The sequence below is a fragment of the Lutra lutra genome, chromosome 12, assembly GCF_902655055.1.
Source record: "Lutra lutra chromosome 12, mLutLut1.2, whole genome shotgun sequence".
NCBI classification, from domain to species: Eukaryota; Metazoa; Chordata; class Mammalia; order Carnivora; family Mustelidae; genus Lutra; species Lutra lutra.
Window position 1 is genome coordinate 40,836,664 of NC_062289.1, and position 20,617 is coordinate 40,857,280.

General features: G+C 34.5%; 1 protein-coding gene across 3 annotated transcripts in view; it reads left to right on the forward strand.

Moving 5' to 3' along the window:
* Nucleotides 1-20,617, forward strand: part of TRAPPC8 (trafficking protein particle complex subunit 8) — a 77,065-nt gene that overhangs the window by 4,559 nt on the left and 51,889 nt on the right. For 2 of the 3 annotated variants that reach the window (XM_047696750.1, XM_047696747.1), the window contains exons 2-9: nucleotides 3,769-3,963; nucleotides 9,994-10,083; nucleotides 10,911-11,085; nucleotides 13,459-13,612; nucleotides 15,710-15,803; nucleotides 16,642-16,901; nucleotides 17,244-17,359; nucleotides 18,281-18,431. In XM_047696750.1, coding sequence (XP_047552706.1) covers nucleotides 3,774-3,963; nucleotides 9,994-10,083; nucleotides 10,911-11,085; nucleotides 13,459-13,612; nucleotides 15,710-15,803; nucleotides 16,642-16,901; nucleotides 17,244-17,359; nucleotides 18,281-18,431 — 1,230 coding nt within the window. In that variant the 5' untranslated portion in view covers nucleotides 3,769-3,773. The remainder of the gene's footprint in view (nucleotides 1-3,768; nucleotides 3,964-9,993; nucleotides 10,084-10,910; nucleotides 11,086-13,458; nucleotides 13,613-15,709; nucleotides 15,804-16,641; nucleotides 16,902-17,243; nucleotides 17,360-18,280; nucleotides 18,432-20,617) is intronic. The other variant, XM_047696748.1, reaches the window with a different exon arrangement.

Sequence of the window (20,617 nt, forward strand, 5' to 3'; positions counted from 1 at the left end):
ATTTTTTATAGAGCTTTTCTCTTAATCATTCTTAGCGCTTATCTTCCTTTTTATTAGGTTAGTTTTGTGATATTCCCAAGTTTTACTTATCTACTGTTGTATAACAAATCACTCCAAAATTTAGCACCTTGGTGGGGAAAAAAGCATTTATTATCTCCCAGTTTCTCAGGCATCTTGAAGTGGCTTAGCTGGGTGGCTCTGGCTCAGCGTCTTTCTTGAGGTTGTAGTGAACTATTGGCCGAGACCATAGTCATCAGGGGCTGGAGGATCTGCTTCCAAGCTCACTCTTGTGATTGTTGGCAAGTCTCATTTCCTCACTAGATGTTGTCCTGAGACCTCTGTTCTGTGCCCTGTAGGACTCTCCACAGTCTCCCTGAGTGTCCTCATGGTGAGGCAGTTAGATTCTCTCAAAGGGAGTGATGAGAGAACCCATGATAGGAGTGTACTCTTGTAACCTTATTTCAGAAGTAATATGCCCTTGTTTTTGCTCTGTTCTTTGGTCACATATGCCAACCCTGGGATGTGGGAAGGGACTACACAAGAGTACGTGTAACACAAAGTATGGGTTCATTGGGGACCATTTCAGAAGCTGGCTGCCACATCTGTTAACTCATTTCTGGATTTATTAGTAGGATACCTAATAAATTACCTCTGAACAAAGGGCAAAAATAAGAATGCTTTTTTTTTTTTTTTTTAAAGGTAATCTTTACCTTCACTGTGCAGCTCTAACTCACAACCCCTCCCTCCCCCCACGGACCAAAAGTCAGGTGCTCAATGGACTGAGCCAGGCAGGTACCACTAGAATGTCTTTTTTGGGGTTAACACTTAGGAATACTAAAAAATAATTAACCAATTTAAAATTTTGAGAGACATTTAATACACACATAGCTACTTATATTATTTGACAATTATAGACCAACTTTGGGGAGAATACTTACACAATAGCTTCTTAAAATATCAGAAATACAACACGGTATTTTCGTATTTTTCATTTTTTTTCTATTCCATAGTTGGACTATCTTTGAAGTTTAATTAGGGAGAGAGGCTTGCGTGTGTTTATTTAAACTAGAAAACAAACAATGAAGAATTGAGAGAAGTGAATTTCCTACTACCCAGCTCCCTACTATGCAGAACCAACTAATATTAATCTCCATGTCATATTTACATTGTAATTTTTCCTTTCCTTTAACAAGAAATCAAACATACAATTGAAGTTTCTTTCATCGTGAGCAATCATTATAATGGAATTTGCATGTATACTTTCTATATATGTATTCTTACAAGTGCACATATTTATACCTATATACTATTTTTATTTTTAATTTTTTTTAAAAGATTTTATTCATTTGACAGCCAGCGAGAGAGGGAACACAAGCAGGGGGAGTAAAAGAGGGAGAAGCCGGCTTCCTGCTGAGCAGGGAGTCCGATGCTGGGCTCAATCCCAGGACTCTGGGATCATGACCTGAAGTGAACACAGATGCTTAACGACTGAGCCACTGAGGTGCACCCATACATACTATTTTTACAAGATTATGTTTGTTAATTTAAAAATTAGATGTCAACAGAGAAGACATCTAGGAAATTGAGGAAGACATTTGATGTAACTTTATTTAAAATATAGGCAGGCCTGAACTTAAAAGCTTGATATAAAGATTCTCCCCTGAGGAAAAAGTGTCGGTTTTTTACGGGTAGGTACCCAGAGCCAGTTTTCCAAGTCGCCTTTTATTTGTATAGAATGATCCATGCCATACTTGAAATAGTATTTGTGATACCTGCTGCTTTTTTTTTTTTTTTTAAGATTTTATTTATTTATTTGACAGAGAGAGATCACAAGTAGACAGAGAGGCAGGCAGAGAGAGAGAGAGAGGGAAGCAGGCTCCCTGCTGAGCAGAGAGCCCGATGCGGGACTCGATCCCAGGACCCTGAGATCACGACCTGAGCCGAAGGCAGCGGCTTAACCCACTGAGCCACCCAGGCGCCCTACCTGCTGCTTTAATCAGTTCTTGAGTGCCTATCTGTAGAGTTATGTACGTGGCGGGTGTGGTACTCATTGCTTTATACTTACTGTCTCATCTCAAAATAGCTCATCTAAATTCTTAAAAAATAAACCCATGAAGGAGGCATGGATTTACATGCTAGAGATGAGGAAATTGAAGCATCGACAGGATAACCCAGTTAACATGTGGGGGGTTAGGATTTAAAGAAAGTCTGACTCTGACAGTTAAGTCCTTAATATGATGGAGTGCTTTTAATATTATTGTGGAAACTAATCTTCTTGTCTGATTATATATATATATTTTTTAAAGATTTTATTTATTTATTTCACAGAGAGAGATCACAAGTAGGCAGAGAGGCAGGCAGAGAGAGAGATAGAGGAGGAAGCAGGTTCTCCGCTGAGCAGAGAGCCCGATGTGGGACTCTATCCCAGGACCCTGAGATCATGACCTGAGCCGAAGGCAGAGGCTTAACCCACTGAGCCACCCAGGTGCCCCTGTCTGATTATATTTATGTGAAAAAATATGCTCGCATTTCCTACTGTGCCCTGTGGACACTGTCTTCTTGCTACTGTCTCCTGCAAATCCGTTCTCTCAAAAGTTTTGAACCACTGGTTATAAATCCTATAGGCTAAGGCAAGGCCTATAGCAGTTGGAGGAGTAAGAGGTATTGGGGTGGGAGAAGGGATCTGCGTGTTGTGGTTGGTTTTGTTTTGTTTTAGTAGACCTTTTTTTTTTTTTTTTTTGAGCAGTTTTAGGTTCATAGTGAAATTGAGCAGAGAATACAGAGTTTCTGTATACCTCATGTTCTAGCACATGCACAGCCTCCCCACTATCAACATCCTGGACCAGGGTGGCTGGCCACTGACTTTCTGATTTGGAATAGGGCTGGGAATGCAGGCAGTATGCTAGGAGAAGCAGAGAAAGCCCACAGGCAGCACTTAATTTCCCTTTCTTCTTCTTTACTGTTTTCAGCATTGGTACCATAGATCTCACAGGTCACACTACCCTGCACTGGCCTGAGGGTGAGGTGAGAATTAGGGGTTTGGTATTGATGGGGATTGGTCCCTGGTGATTCCAAACATAGGGAGAAGGGAAGAACCCACAAATCAGAAAGTTGTGAGCAGTTAGCATTGTGGTCAGACTGTCTTGCTAGTCCTTTTGGTATATAAGGAAGTGTTCTAAGTCAGTTGTATTTGTGGAAGACTGTTCAACTGTTCCATTTGGAATTTCTTGTTTCTTGGTTGTTGTTGTTTTTTTTTTTTTTAAAGATTTTATTTATTTGACAGAGAGCACAAGCAGGGGGAACAGCAGGCAGAGGGGGAGGGAGAAGCAGGCTCCCCGCTGAGCAGAGAGCCTGACACAGGACTGGATCCCAGGACCCTGGGATCTTGACCTGAGCTGAAGGCAGATGATCAGCCAACTGAGTCACCCAAGTGCCACCTCCCTTTTTAAAGATTTTTTTTTTTTTTTTTTTTAATTTGACAGAGAGGGAGAGAGAGAGAAGAACCATGAGCAGGGGTGAGAGGCTGAGGGAGAAGGAGCTCCCCACTAAGCAGGGAGCCAGATGCAGGACTTGATCCCAGGACCCTGGGATCATGACCTGAACCAAAGGCAAATGCTTAACTGACTGAACCACCCAGGTGTCCCCTCTGGTTTCTGATTTGAGCGTTCTTTTTGTGAAGTATTAACTCAATTGTTTATTGTTGTGGTTATACTTGGGTTGTTATGCATTGCATAGAATTAATTTCAGGTTTTTTCTTTTTTTTAAAAGTTCATATGAGAGATCCTAATAATCAGCTCCATGTAATAAAAAATCTGAAGATAGCAGTAAGCAACATTATCACCCAACCACCTCAGCCTGGAGCCATTCGGAAGCTTTTGAATGATGTTGTTTCTGGCAGTCAACCTGCGGAAGGATTAGTAGCTAATGTGATTACAGCAGGAGATTATGACCTCAACATCAGTGGTATGTAATAAGTTTTTTAATTATTATTTAAGTGAAGTTTTCTTTTGTTAGAAAAGCAGTTCTGTATCTTGGAAATCATTCAGCAAACACTTACATGCATACTGGGTGCTAGAGGCTGGGAATACAGTTGTGGAAAAAAATAGTACTTACTTTTACGGAGGTTATATAGTCAAGTAGGCAGCCAACTATGAATTACATGATTTCATTTTTTTTTTTTAAATAATGAGAATGTTTTTATAGTTCTCCTTGTGAAGTTAATAGAAGGCTCCATGAGGGCAGGGACTTTGGCTCTTTATTTTCTTTCTGGGGCTTAAAATAATGTCTAAAATATATGCATAATAAATATTTCTTGAATGAAAGAACTAGCAGTAGACAAAAAAGTGTTTTTTATGACATAAGTAATACTAAAGCATTAAGTTTATTTTGTTTTTTATCCAGCTGCTAAGTTGAAGAAATTTTTATAATATACGAATAAATATTTAATCTTTTTTTTTTTTTTTTACAATTTTTTTTTTAAAAATTTTATTTTTTATAAACATATATTTTTATCCCCAGGGGTACAGGTCTGTGAATCGCCAGGTTTACACACTTCACAGCACTCACCATAGCACATACCCTCCCCAATGTCCATAATCCCACCCCCCCTCCCAACACCCCTCCCCCCATCAACCCTCAGTTTGTTTTGTGAGATTAAGAGTCACTTATGGTTTGTCTCCCTCCCAATTCCATCTTGTAATATTTAATCTTTTTAAAGTGTTTATTAATCTGATTTAAGTGGTGTTTTCTTAGTAAGATTGGTAGGTGAAATATATTAATATGTAAAATGAGTTGGCAGTGTTTGGTGTGACTCTTCTCGAATGCAAAAGACTAGAGACATGGAATAGACCTTTAGAGGGAAAAGATTAAAAGTACATCATCTAATCAGGATATTTCAGCAACTTAATAAAATAACCTTTTTAGGTTGGTATAATTTATAATCTAATATTTTAACACCTAATCACATATTTAAAGATTTCCTTAAACATTCAAAGAGAATTTAAGTGATATCTTTTAGGTCACAAAGTTAATTGGTCTCACTTATATAGTTAGAAATGTTTGTAGAATTATTTTGTTTAGATGTCTTTCTATGTTATTTGCTTTAATTCCAGCAAAAGTTAATTTGAGTATTTTAAGTTTAGAATATTATGGTTATCTTTTACACATTAAAAGAATCTGAATTTTAACTTAACGTATTTTGAGCAGTTCCTGGCATAATATTTTTTTTTTTAAGGTTTTATTTATTTATTTGACAGGCAGATCACAAGTAGGCAGAGAGGCAGGCAGAGAGGAAGCGAAGCAGGCTCCCCGCTGAGCAGAGAGCCCGATGTGGGGCTCGATCCCAGGACCCTGGGATCATGACCTGAGCCGAAGGCAGAGGCTTTACCCCACTGAGCCACCCAGGCACCCCCTGGCATAATATGTTTTAACACAAGACAAATTTTGGATATTTCTGGGAGTATGTGTTGGAATTTGACCTGTTGTTTCCCTGTTACCATGGGAAATTCATGTTGAAATGTGAAGGACAATAAATGCCAGAATGTTCAAGTTTTTATACTACTGTAGTCATTAGTTAATTGGATAATTTGGATAAGTCACTTATTAAGACTTGGTTTCAAATTCAAGAGAATTTGTTTACATTCTTAAGGCCTTTCCTAGAAATTTAATCCTGTGATTCTGTTTCCCAGGGTCTTTAACACTTCTGTGATTCATACAACAAATACTGATTTCCTTTTATGTACCTTGCATCACAATAATAGAAATGAATAAGACATTATATGAGTTCATAATCTGGTGGGGAGATAGACATCTAAATCAGTAGTCATAATACATTCTAATTTATAATACCTTATAATCATAATGCATTATGACAGAGATGTGGCATTATCTGATATGCCAGAATGCTAGGGGTACAGAGTGGACTTAGCTATCATATTTAAAAAACAAAATGTCTCTTTTTATACTGCAAATATCTTCCTAACCTCTGAAATCCATAGTACCTTTTACTTTTAAAAAATTTATCGAAATGAGAAAAAAAAATTATTGAAATGATAGGTGTGCACATAGATCAAATGCTGAAAAGACCAAACCGTGATGTGCTCCCTGAGTCTCTGCCCTACCAGTTCCTTTTTTTTTTTTAAGATTTTATTTATTTGTTAGAGCACAAGCAGAGGGAGCTGGCTCCCCACTGAGAGAGAGCCAGACTTGGGGCTCAGTTTCCGGACACTGGGATCATGACCTGAGCCAAAAGCAGATGATTAACTGACTGAGCCACCCACGCGCCCCTCTCCCACCAATTCCTCTGGTATTTAGTTAAGTGGTTTTTGTTTTGTTTTGTTTTTAAGATTTATTTATTTATTTTAGAGAGAGAGTGAAAGAGCGAGAGAGTGCGAGCATGGGAAGGGGCAGAAGGGGAGGGAGAGAGAGAATCTCAAGCAGGTTCCACACTCAGTGCAGAGCCCAGTGTGGTCCTCAATGCAGGGCTTGATCTCACAACCCCGAGAGCATGACCTGAGCCAAAATCAAGAGTTGGATGCTTAGCTGACTGAACCACCTAAGTGTCCCTTGATTTAGTGTTTTTTGTTTTTTTTTTTTAGATTTTAAAAAAAATTTTATTTACTTATTTATTAGAGAGAGAGAGAGAGCGAGTTGAGCAAGAGAGCACAAGAGGGGGAAGTGGCAGGCAGAGGGAGAAGCAGACTTCCTGCCGAACAGGGAGCCCAATGTGGTCGGTACTGGATCCCAATACCCTGGGATTGTGACCAGAGCCGAACACAGATGCTTAACCGACTGAGTCACCCAGGCGTCTCTGATTTATGTTTCTAGGTAATATCTGTATGTGGCTAACTATGGCTTAATCAGTTTTAAATTTTATTTATTGATTTCTCAATATAGATGATTTCTTTTTCTTTTTTAAGATTTTATTTATTTGATTGAGAGAGAGAAGGAGAGAGAATACCAGTATTGGGAGGGACAAAGGGAGAAGCAGACTCCCTGCTGAGTAGGGAGCCTGATGCGCAAGACCCTGGGATCAGGACCTGAGCCACCCAGGTGCCCTATAATTGATGAAGACTTAGCTTAATTATTCCCTCTTCTTCTTTCCCCATCTTCCTAGTGTAGTTTTCAAAATTTTTGGTTAACATTCACTCTTTACAGTATTAAGATTTAAATATTATTCACTTCTTCATTTTAAAGCCAAATATTGGGCTTAGTTTGTTCTTATCATTTTGTTTTTTTTAGGACTTAGTAATTTTTTTTTTTTTTAAAGTAAGCTCTAGGCCCAGTGTGGGGCTTGAACTTAGACCCTGAGATCAAGAGTCACATGCTCTACAGACTGAGCCAGCCAGGTACCTGTAATTATTATTTATTAGAGAGAGAGCACACGCATAAGCAGGGGTAGCAGCAGATAGAGGGAGAGGAAGAAACAGGCCCCTGCTGAGCAGGGAGTCCAATGCAGGGCTCAATCCCAGGATCCTAGGATCATGACCTGAGCCGAAGGCAGACGCTTAACTGACTGAGCATCCAGGTGCCCCGTTTATTCTTTAATATTTTCTCTTAAGTTTTTACTTAAGAGCAAAAAGCATAAAGAGCACTCTAAAATAGTGGCAATTATTTTAAAAATGACGCATAGAAAATAGGAACTTAGTGTTCTAGTTTCTCTAATATTTTGAACTCCTTTACTGTTTTTCATAGTCCTAGGAATTATTTATCAATTTTTTATCAATTTATCAATTATCAAATTGATAAATTATCAATTATCAAAATTATCAATTTTCTTGCCAAGCTACAAGAAAGTAGAAGAATGGTGAAATTGTATAGAAAGATGTTGCAGTGGTGAAATAGTCACTGTTATTTTATCATCCTTTAGTAATTTCACATTGACCAAAATACTGTATTTTCCTTTAAGAAGGTATAAAAGAAGTCTGGAACATACCATCTTTGTAATCTGTCTTTGTCTTCATTTTTTTTTCTTTCATTGAGCATAGTTGAGAATTTTTCATTTTTAGTCCACATTGGCAACAGAAAGAAAATAGACAATGGAAAACACATTTTTTCATTTATAGATAAATCAGAAGGTGAATACAAAGAAACAGCAGTATTCTAGACTAATGCTGCCCAGTAGAAATATATGAGCCACATAAGTCATTTTCAATGTTTTGTAAATACAATAAAGTATGTAAAGAGAGGGAGACCTGGCTGGCTTAGTGGAAGAGCCACTGGACTCTTGGTCCCGGGGTTGTGGGTTTAAGCTCCATGTTGGAAATAGAGGTTACTAAGAAAATTAAATAAACCAGAAAAAAATGTGAAAAGAAACAGGTGAAATTAATTTGAATATATTTTATTTGACCCAGTATGTACAAAATATTACTTCAACGTGTAATCCTTGTAAAATTCTTCTTTTGATACTATCTGAAATCATATGTGTATTTTATATCTGCAACCCATCTTAGTTCAGAAAAGCCACATTTCAGGTGTCATATGTGGCTAATGACTACTGTATTTAGTGGAAAACATAGTGTTAAACTCTAATGACAATGATGGAATTAATCAGAATTTTGAAAATATACCGAAATCCTAGTCAGTGAGTCTTCAGATGACAGTATCCAATACAGATTTTTCTCAAGCTCAAGAATAAGTTAGCAATGTATGTGTAAGAACAAAAAAAGAAATACACCATTTTCATCTAACTACTCAGTAATTTAACAAGAAGGACTTCACACAGTATTTTGAGACAAGAACTTAGAACATTCTCTTTTGTTAAAGGACATGTGACAGTATTTTTTCATGCTATATGGTGTTTGTATAACAAAATTAATACAGTTCATACGTGGACAAATGCTGAAGCAGATAGGCAGGTAGGTGCATGTATGAAGGGGATTGGAAGGGATTAGATGATGTAGAAATGAAAAATTCACTGGGTTTATTGATCTTCTGTTTGTTATTTAGAGGTCTAAAAATGATGTTTTGTAGTGATGGAGCAAATAAAATGAACTTTTTCTCTTCAGCAAATTATGAGCCATCAAAGTTTTCAAGATGCAAGTGCAAGAAGGAACAGAAGTAATGATAAACTAGAACTTAGAGATGTATTTGAATCTGGAATCAGTGTTTACAAGATGGATGTGTTCCAAGTTAATGAATGACCGTTGAACAGTTAGTTGTATTCAAGGGACGTTGCATAATTGAGGCATGTATGTCTTTAAATCAGGGAAAACAAATTTTTTTGAGTTTGCTATGTTTAAACTCTTACTTAAATTTCTAATAATGTTTTTTTACTGTGCCTTTATTCATAATTCTATAAATAAAAGTAAATAAAAAATACAATAAAATATCAAGGATCATTTAGATTCAATGGTAAATGACAATGACTTTTTTCTTGATATACTAAGGGTTAAAAGGAGTATAGTTTAAAAGAGGACAGTTTGCTTAAAAAAAATCTTCCATTCTGGTGTTAGAAAAGTTTAAAATTTAAAAATTGGGCATAAATAAACATCTCTTTAGAATATTTTGATTTTTGCTGATTTTTCTAGAAAAGACTTGAATGGAAATAGTCTCCTCAAAATAGTTGTCAAGGGAGTTGTTGAGATAGAAGAAGGCAGTATTTTTAAATTTTCATATTAAAATTTTTTAATGATTGAAAAATTATATTTATGAAGAAAGCCACTTGTGACAACGTGACTAGTGGCAGAAGCACAAAACTTTAGTTCCAGAATCTTTTTACTCATATAGGAAATATTTAAAGGATTAATAGGTAAGTAGGTTCTGGGATCATGGTATAAGTTTAGGAGTAGTTGGTTTTATTTTTGTAAATACATATATATGTAAATCTTAAAGAAGAGGTGAAAAATGTTTTATATCTTTAAGTACAAGTGAAAGTGCTTATTTACCACTGGGAGTTATCTTTCACACCTTCTAGGAGTATGGATTTAAAATACTGTTGTAAATTGATTTCTATTGAGCAATTTTAACTATTTTATATAATATTGTTCATTTTAGCTACTACTCCATGGTTTGAGTCTTATAGAGAGACCTTTCTTCAGTCGATGCCAGCATCAGATCATGAATTTCTGAACCACTATTTAGCATGTATCCTTTGACCTTTGTGTTTTCTTAAAATGAAATGTTTTCGAAGTTATCAGTCTCAGAAATAGTTCTATGAAGGCAAAATTGTTGAGAGGACATGGAGAATGGAGAAATTTTTTATTGATGATGCTTCAAGTTTTTGTTAATTTTTTTAAAAAATGGCATCCTAGATACAAGACTGGTTAGAATAAATTAATTTTTTAGTACAAAGTAAGAATACTGAGGGCTTGCTTATTGTTTTTCCTTTTTCTCCAGCTCATATATTCCACATTTAATGAGTTTCTAAGCATTTTACGAAGAGGAAAGGTAAACTGTCAGTGTTAACTGCTTTTGCTGATTGCCTCAAAATTAATTACTTATACAAAAGCTCATATTTAAAGATAGTTTTCCATTTTTCTAGTAACCTGTTTTACAGCTTTTGACCTCTTCTGACCATTATGGCTTTTTAGTTTTCTTAATGAAGTTGCAGAGAGCAGTTGAGAGGTAGGATATAGTATGAAATTGCAATGAGATGATTGATTGGAGAGAAACAGGATTCAGCAGAGCTGTTGAGGATATTGATGTATAGTTTGATATTGTTTATTTTTATGTTCATGGATTCCCTTATGTATGTATGTATGTATATAAATGACCTAAAAAACTGTTAGCAAAAGACTAAGATTTAAAACCTTGAGTTATTTGGTAATGTTGGAGGAATTATTTTGTGTTTGCAATGAAAATCTAAGAAATCAGATTTTTTTAGCTTGAAAAATCTTCTTTAAGTTTTATTTTAATAGGATAGTATTTATTATTTAGTGATAAGTGGTAATTACCTTAATGTGGTTTATAAGGTATGTTGGTAGCATCATCTAGTGAAGCTGAACCTGTGGAACAGTTTTCAAAGTTATCACAAGAACAGCATCGGATTCAGCACAACAGTGACTATTCCTACCCCAAGTGGTTTATACCAAATACACTTAAATATTATGTGCTTTTACATGATGTAAGTGCAGGAGATGAACAGAGGTAAGCTTTTTTTTTTTTTTTAATTTAAAATTTTCCCTGTTAAATGATTAAACATTGGTTTGGACTGGCTTATTTAAATTGTAGATGTATTTTTTATCTAAGAAAGTAAAAGCTTATTAATTAAATATTTAACTCTATCTTTTACTCCAGAGTTATATTTGACAAATAAGTCAGTTTATTATAGATTTCGTATATATATCCAGACTTCCCTTTCAATATATATTTCTCTGTTGCTACAATCTTTGTAACAAAGTGCCTGCCATTTTACACCTATAGGTCTTAGCTATTATTTCTTACTTTAAATTTCCTATTTTTTTCTTTTCTCCTTCCTAGTTTTTTTCTTTTCACTTCTTGACTGTTTTTTAAAGGCACTTGTTTTTTCACTCTTCACCCTCTTGTCACTTTATATTTTTAGCCTTGATATTTTCACAGTCTCAGAAACATCCAGACATTTCTTTCTTACTGCCCTTTAATAATCATTATTAGTGAGTTGCCATAGTCCTTTTATCGTTGGAACAAATGATAAACTTACCTTTAAACATAAGTCTTGAAAAATGTGCAGTTTTATTTTGGAGTTTATTTTGACTTTTTGATTCAAGATGTGGATCAAATTAATCTTGTTTCAAGCTGTTATTGTGATTTCTCAATGCCATTTCGGAAATGCAGTCAAATAATCGTTTCTTGCCCTTGTTCTGAGCACATACCATTTATCTGTTAAATAAATATTACTTTATTTTTATTTTTTATTTTTATTCATTTAAAAAAAATATTTTATTTTTATGTAATCTCTGTACCCAGTGTGGGGCCTAAACTTACAACCCTGAGATCAAGAGTCCATGCTCTGGGGATCCTGGGTGGCTCGGTCGGTTAAGTGTCTGCCTTACACTCAGGTCATGATCCCAGGGTTCTGGGATCAAGCCCCACATCAGGCTCCCTGCTCAGTGGGGAGTTTACTTCTCCCTCCTCCCTCTGCCAGCTGCTCCCACTCCTTATGCTCTCTGTCTCTCTCAAATAAATAAATAAAATCTTCAAAAAAAAAAAAAGTTGTATGCTGTACTGACTGAACCAGCTGGGCACCCTTAAATTTTCCTTTATAGCCAAAAAATTTTTCTGCAGAATAATTATTATTTAGGATTTTTTTTAAAGTTTCCTGTATAAATAGAAATAATTTGAACTTTTAAAATTAGTTTTTATCAGTTGAATATGGTATATATCTCTCATATTGAATAGTTGTAACTAGGATATTTAAGTAATTCAGGTATTAAGATCAGTTGTTCGAATGTTTAGCAGTATCATTGATAAAGTGAGCAGTTTATTCTACTTAAGTATATATACATATATACACTTATACTTATATCTGTTTATACAAATTTATAACTTATTCAGTCTTAATTTTATAGTATATGAATATGATTTAATAAGTTTGTCAGGCCTGCTGTTTGTGTAGTACTATCTTCTACATTTGAATATGATATAAGATTTCTGGGTTTTGGGTTTTTGTTTTTTGCACTAGATGGTTAATTGACTAAAAAGATACCATTTGAATTAGATTAGCTGTGTGTACTAAAATTTCATTTTTCATCAGAATATGCTGTTTGGTTCTTAGGCTGTCTTATCACTTGAATTATCTTTTCACCTACCAACTTTAATAGTTTAGGTAAAATATGGAAATAAAAATGCTTTTTGTTGCATCTGAGATGTAACTCATGGAACTGGCTGTTAAAAATTTTGCAAGAAGCAAAGGTGGATTTTATGGAATAAAACCTATGGAATAAAAAAATCTTCAGCTTTTTCTCCTTTATTCCTTCAAACTGTGTCCCTTTGAAGACAAGTAGGGGAAGGGTAAACTATGGCAGTGAAAGATGTTTTTGAAGTTTTGGGGTGCTATACTTTTCTGTTTAGCGCTTAGTTTTTTCGATAAATGTTTGTTGTCTAAGATGCAATTTCCAAAAGTTTACTAACCAAAGCCTGGTTCTCAGAGTTGAAAGAGTTCCTGATCTAGAAATTTGAAGCCATTTTTGGGAAATGCACAGCGCATATTATTTGCAAACAGGAGGCTTGGGCGTGGTCTCCTGGCTTTGTTTACTGTGGTTCTCTAACTAGTTTGACTACCAGAACCCTTTCTTTGAATAATGTAGGAGTATCTTGCAAAATTTTATTCCATGAAGCACAATTTGGTAACCGTTTTAAGGTTATCTAAGCTAGCTAAATTTCAGTTAGGATCATGATCTTTGTTTTAATATTTTTACTATTTTATCTCTGATTTTCTGTTCTGCCTTTTTTGGGGATGATTTTTACATTACTTTACTATATATTATTGCCTAAGGTATGCTCTCCATTTACTACAAACCTTTTTTCCATTGTTTACTTTAGAGCTGAATCAATTTATGAAGAAATGAAACAGAAATATGGAACTCAGGGTTGCTATTTACTTAAAATTAATTCTCGAACATCTAATCGAGCATCAGATGAACAGATACCAGATCCTTGGAGTCAGTATCTCCAGAAAAATAGTATTCAAAACCAGGTATATGTAAAAAACAACAATGAAGCAAAACACAAAAGCTGTATTTCAGTTTTATGGCATATTGATATCACTATAGAATTTTTTTATGTCTTCATTTAACTAGAATTGTTAATATTTATTTTGTGGAATGTGGCTAGTTCTGATCCATCAGCATGTGAGCTCTTAATTCAGTGGTTTAATACTGTTTTAACTAACACATAATCCCTCATGTGTACTCTTTTCAGGTATATAATATCAGTGTTGATAGATCTTTTATTGAAAGGTGAAAAGTGAATTACATAAGAATTGAATTAGATTGGCTAGACTACTGTAGAGAAAAGAATTTTTTACTTGCACGTTTAATTCCTTATGAATGCTTACAGTCAATTCTTTATTATCCACATGCTCTGGGGTTGCCTTCCTTCATTTTCAACTTGCTGTTCTTATGGCCACCTTTTGGAGCTCATACTTTTTAGGTGGGTGGGCTTTTTTCCCTAACTTTCCTTTGATTTCCTTTCCTTTTAAATTTTCAGGAAGTGTTATTTCTTCCTAATTTGCTCCTTTCTTAATCTAGAATTCTAGACTAATGTTAATCGTCTGTTGGTTGAAGTGGGTAGGTATAAGGTTTCATGATTTGTCAAACTTTTAGATAGAATTGTATGCCACCTGGTAGTAGTCAGATGCCAATTTCCTATGCTTAGTTCAAGATAATCAAGAGTTCAATGTTTTCTGTGTGGAAGGGGGATTTTGTAAAGAAATGGAAAATTTATTTGTATTTTGTACATTTAAACTACGTGTGTATTCTTTAATTTTTTTTAAATATCAGTTATAGATCAATTTTTGATGTCCTAATATAAATATTGTTTAATCTATTTATTTCCCTTATTTTTCTATCTTATATATGAAAGTTTTGATCCAGATATAGTGCTATACTGATAGTTACTTTAAGGTAATGATGGGGAAAAGTGAGGAAAAAAAGAACCAAACTGAATATGAAGGAGTTTTATTTTAAAATACGGTCTTTCCGGGCACACTCAGAATAGGAACAATATTGAAAATAGGAATTTAGAGTCCAGTCATCCTAAGGAAGGGAAGCACAAGTCAGATTGTCCAATTTGAGAACTTTTAACAGAAGGCAGAGGTATCAGAAATTCTATAGGGAAGCCCGGGATTGGAGGATAGTTTTAAAGCTCATCAAATCTAACCCCCTAATCTAATGTCCTTACCTGTGAACAACCTCATCCATACTCACTCTTTTCTCAAGTGACCTGTTCCATGTCTCACCAGCGGTAGTATCAACCAAATATCGTCTCCCTTTGCTTTTATTCATTGGTCCTTTGGGACCAGTTTTTCATTTAGTCAACTTTCAAAATAGGATAGATATAGTTCTCATGTTCCCTTGTATCTTTTTCCCAGGCTAACTATACCTAATTTTTTTTTTAACTCTTTCTTGAATGGTGGTTTCAGACTGTTTCTTGTCCCAATCACTTTTATCTTGTTAAGTTTCAGCTTATGTATTTCCCTGAAAGTAAGACACGTGGAACAATGCCTCAGATTTACTACTCTCATAGAGTAGTCTGTTTTTTTTTTTTTTTTTTTCATCTGGGTATTTTTATTTTAAGTTTTTTTGTTGACTGAGAAACCAGCGCCTTTGTACAAATAAACATCGTATTGGTATTTTTACCCTATGGTGGATTCAGAATTTACTCCAGTCTGTTAACACTGTATCCATGACCCAGGAGATTCCACACCATCCCTCTTATTTACCCCTTCCTGACTAGTAGTCCATCTCTCTTTGCATTTATTTCTTATTTCAGACACTTCTGCAGGTACTCATTTAGGCATGTGCTTACCATATATAAACAGGAAAACAGAGATCATTTGGGTTCAGAAGAATTTGGGTAGTAGATTGAATGTGATCGGGAAGTTAGGAATACAGGAGGTGTGGACTGGAATGATAAGATATATGGAAGAAGTTAAGAATTTGGAGGACTGAAAACAAGGTATCTTGCTAAAACTGATAAGGCTGATAGCAAGAAATTGTTGATGGATTTGGTAGTATCTTAAACATGATTAATAAATTATAACTGCTAATGCTTTTTTATTTTATTTTGATAGGAATCCTATGAAGATGGCCCTTGTACTATAACTTCAAATAAGAATTCTGATAGTAACTTGCTTTCATTGGATGGATTAGATAACGAAGTCAAAGGTCTTGCTACTTTCTCTTAAGTTTCTCTTTTGATTGAAAATATGCAGTGTTCTCAAAGCATGCTAATCCTTACAGATAAAAGATGGGGGAAATTTTTATAATTAAAAAAAGAAAATGGGAGATTAGTTTTTCTTTGAAGAATTTTTTGAATCATTTGAGTTTGACTGTTTTTTTGACATTTAAAAATTTGTAAGAGTAATGTATTTCTTTTAAACAATTTGTAGAAAGCAAGGGGGAAGATACTATGTGCAGCATTAATTATTCCCAAAGTTGACATGATCTTGAGAGCTTTATTTTTGTATTTTATTTTATTTTATTATTTTTTTTAAAGATTTTACTTATTTATTTGACAGAGATCACAAGTAGGCAGAGAGGCAGGCAGAGAGAGAGGAGGAAGCAGGCTCCCTGCTGAGCAGAGAGCCCGATGCGGGGCTCGATCCCAGGACCCTGAGATCATGACCTGAGCCGAAGGCAGAGGCTTTAACCACTGAGCCACTCAGGCGCCCCTATTTTTGTATTTTAAATTACAGTTTTGATAGTGATATCTCTGAAATTTCTTTTGTTAAAAATTTTTCTTATTAGCTGTGTTATTTAAAGTGTATTATTTTAACACTATTTTTCTTTAATTTACATGAATCTTTAAATTTCTACTATCTGTAACAAGTGTTAATTCAACTCCTGTAATTTTAGGAGGGAAAATGTTAAGGTTATTGTATCTTAGACTTATATACAGAAAGATAAAGGCTTTCAACATTGTTCTTTTTTTTCTTTAGCAGTATGGTAGTAATATCACAATTTTCTGTTGCTTCTGAGAGTAAAAGAAAGATCTGTTTTTCAGTAGATGGCTTACCAAATAACTTTAGAGCTCACCCACTTCAGTTGGACTCATCCAGTGACCCTTCTAACAGCATTGATGGCCCAGATCATGTAAAATTTGCTTCATCATTACATGAAACAAAGAAAGCAAATACTGGAATTATTCATGGTGCATGTCTAACTCTTACTGATCATGATAGAATTCGACAGTTTATACAAGAGTTCACATTTCGGGGCCTTTTGCCACATATAGAAAAAACAATTCGGCAATTAAATGATCAGGTAAGCTTTAATTGTTTGGATTAGTTTTTTTTTAATTTCAGAGAAGAGTAAACTTGGGAACATAGTAGTATAAGTTATTTAAAAATATTTAATTTTTTTTTAAAGGTAGACCAGTATTAGGATTTATTGGTGTCACTATTAGTGATGATATACTGTTAAATTCTGGAAGATACTTACTCATTTACACTAGGGATTTTGCTAGCTTATTGAACAATTTTCTTTAACTCAGTGTTACTAAAAGGAATATTTGCTCACTTTTAAAGATTTTTAATTATTTAGAATTCTTTTGTATATAAAAATAAAATACTAATTTTTCACATTTGTAACAATCTTTTTTGGTAGCTAATATCAAGAAAAGGTTTAAGTCGATCTCTATTTTCTGCAACTAAAAAATGGTTTAGTGGCAGTAAAGTTCCAGAAAAAGGCATTAACGAACTGAAAAACACATCTGGACTGCTGTGAGTAAAATATTGTTTTTGTTTTTCCTGCATTTAACTGACTGGTGTTTGACTCTGTGATGTCTGGCAAAAAAGGATTATTGTTTTAGTTTTTTAATTTCATATTAGTTAAAACTTAGGTAGATAGGACCAGTGACTCTAAGTTAATTGCATTAAAAATTTCTTTTAAACCATTAGGTAATTAGATATCTAAAAATAAAAAAGAACTAGGAAAGTCCCTTGCTTGGGGTTTCTTTCCCTATTTGTAAAAAGATGGAGTTAGATGAAGTATTCATTTTTTTTTTTTAAAGATTTTATTTTTATTTATTTGACAGAGAGAGATCACAAGCAGGCAGAGAGGCAGGCAGAGAGAGAGGAGGAAGCAGGCTCCCTGCTGAGCAGAGAGCCCGATGCGGGGCTTGATCCCAGGACCCTGAGATCATGACCTGAGCCGAAGGCAGCGGCTTAATCCACTGAGCCACCCAGGCGCCCTAGATGAAGTATTCATTAATAACTCATCTAAATTAAAATATTATGGTCTAGCGATTCTGAGTCATGGCATTACATTTAGACAGTCGTCATTAATATAAAATCTTGTTTTAGGAGAAAATGGAATTCATCTTGGGTTTTTATGTTTTTCATGGTTATATATAAAGTTAGTCACTTAGACTTAACCATTTACTTCATAATTTGACCATGGAGAAAATGCTTACCTGCTGTTGAGAAGTTCTCAGTTATAGGGCTATAAATTATATAAATATAATTGTTTCCAAATATCTCTGAGAAATAACAGTCTCTTGTTGGAGATAGAATTCTTGTAAGACCAGATTAGTTTTTGTAATGTGTTAGACAATTGAACAGCTTGTTAGACATTTTATAGTATTTAATGGTTTAGGGGTCATAAATTATAAAATACTTTTTTAACTTATTTTATATTTACAGGTATCCGCCAGAAGCACCAGAGCTTCAGATCCGAAAAATGGCTGACTTATGCTTTTTGGTGCAGCATTATGATTTGGCTTATAGTTGCTATCATACTGCAAAGAAAGATTTTCTTAATGATCAAGCAATGCTTTATGCAGCTGGTGCCTTGGTTGGTATTCTGTAATAGTATAATTTCTTACTTCTGTTATCATAGATGATTTAGAAGTTTCTATTTATGAAATGGCAAGCAAAATACCTAGGGATGAAGTTGTACTCAAAGAGGATGTAATGCATTATAGATTTTGAATTAGTTTATGCTGAATTGATGGATTTTCCTCAAACTAGTATATTTAAATATGTCATATATGAGAGTTGATGTCTTAGCTTTCACAAGTTAGTACCTTCTAATTTTGTGTATGCAAAATTTAATTTGAATTTCAGTTATGTTGAGTGTAGTTTATTTTTAGCAGATGGTTTTGTTTTAGGCCTATTGAAAAATACTTTAAAATTGCTTAAAAAAATTTTTTTTTGATGTATGACTATATATCAGTTAAGAATATGTACTTTGGTGTGAGACAGACTATCATCTGAGGTAAATACTAAACATCTCTAAGCCTCAGGTTTTTTGCTTGTTAAATGTGAATCCTGATGGCGTAGGGTTAGATATGGTATAAAGCTTGTGCTGTGCTTAGCACACTGCTTTGTATATAAAGGACTATAAGCAACTGTGTTAGTTTTTATAGTTGATATGTAAACCTTTGTGTATCAGAAAGGCTTTTTTTAAAAAAATTTTTATTTTGGAGAGAGCAAAAATGAGTTGGGGGGAGGGGTAGAGAGAGGAGTGAAAGAGAATCTTAAGCAGGTTCCATGCCCAGAGGAAGCCCCATGTGGGGCACCATCTCATGACCCTGAGATCATGACCTGAGCCGATATTGAGAGTTGGATGCTTAACCGACTGAGCTACCCAGGTGCCCCCCAGAAAGAATTTTCTATACATGTATGCCTTACAACATTTTAAGTTCTTTAAAAGTCATACGTGTATCCATAATCTGCTTTCTCTGTGTAGAAAAGAATAAAATTAACACTGTTCCTTTCTACGTAATCACTTTAAAAATATATGTTTGTAAACAAAAATGTGAAGAACAAAAATGTGTAAGAGTAAATATTTCACTGGAAATTAGACATTTGTTTAATAATTGCCATTTATTTTGCATTTGTTTTAATATATGTGTATAAAACTAAAATAACAATGTAAAACTAAAATAGCAAAGTTATTTTTTTATTTCTCTACTATTTTTAACGAAAAACGCCTGCTAACTTTTGAAAACCTTGTTTAGGAACTGAAATCTTTATGAATTGAAGTACTTGAAAACTTACATGAATTGTCCTTGGCTAGACATTCTGTAATCTTTCATTATAGTCTAAATAATACACTCTAAATATTACAGTGTAAAATAATGACTATATGGATATAAAATCATAAATACTCAATGTTATTTCATAAATACTTTACAACACAGGTATGAATTTTTAACTTGTACATTATGTACCTGCTAATTGAATGTATAGACGTAGAATCTCATAAAGGTATGGGAAAAGATTTCTGTGGTTTTATGGTATGTAAGCTTTTTCATTTTTATCTGCATTCTAATAAATACCATATTTAAACCATTTAGGTAGAGGTATTAGTAGCAACTATATGAGAGAAGATAGTTATGTATTGGAAAATAAAGTCCTATCTCCTATAACATAATATATGAATACCTGAAAATTCTTGTAGTCTATAAAAACTGCCCTAAAAACAAAAGGCTTTGGAGAAAATTAGGGTTGGGACAGTTCTTAAGATATATATGTATCTTTGAAACCAGACTACAAACAAAAGCATAAAGTGTGTTTGTACCTTGTGAGATCTATGTAATGTAGTGAGGCTCCTCCAGCATGGCTAGAAGTTACCTCAGGGAATAAAAACCATACACAAAACCAACATGTAAATACTGGCTGGAAGTAGAGGTGGAGGAGAGAGTAGCTCCTAACCAGTGGACATGCCGTAAAGTAGACATGGACAGAAGTACAGCTGCTTTGAGCCAAGAACTGTGCAAGTACACTGGGTGTGTACTCTGGAGAAGGGGTCCGAGTGCACCAAAGTGTAGGCAGTTGTTTTCTGTTTTGTTTTTTGAACATACAGATGGAAAGAGCTCCTGCCTGTGCAACAGCTGAGCTCAGGGCTTGTTCCTTTCACCGTACTGCCTGCCTCTTTAGCTAAAAATTGAAGATATTTAATTATGATGATTTTAAGTTAAAATATATATCATAGCAAAACCAGTAATAGGATTTTTTTTTTAAGAGGAAGAGCAT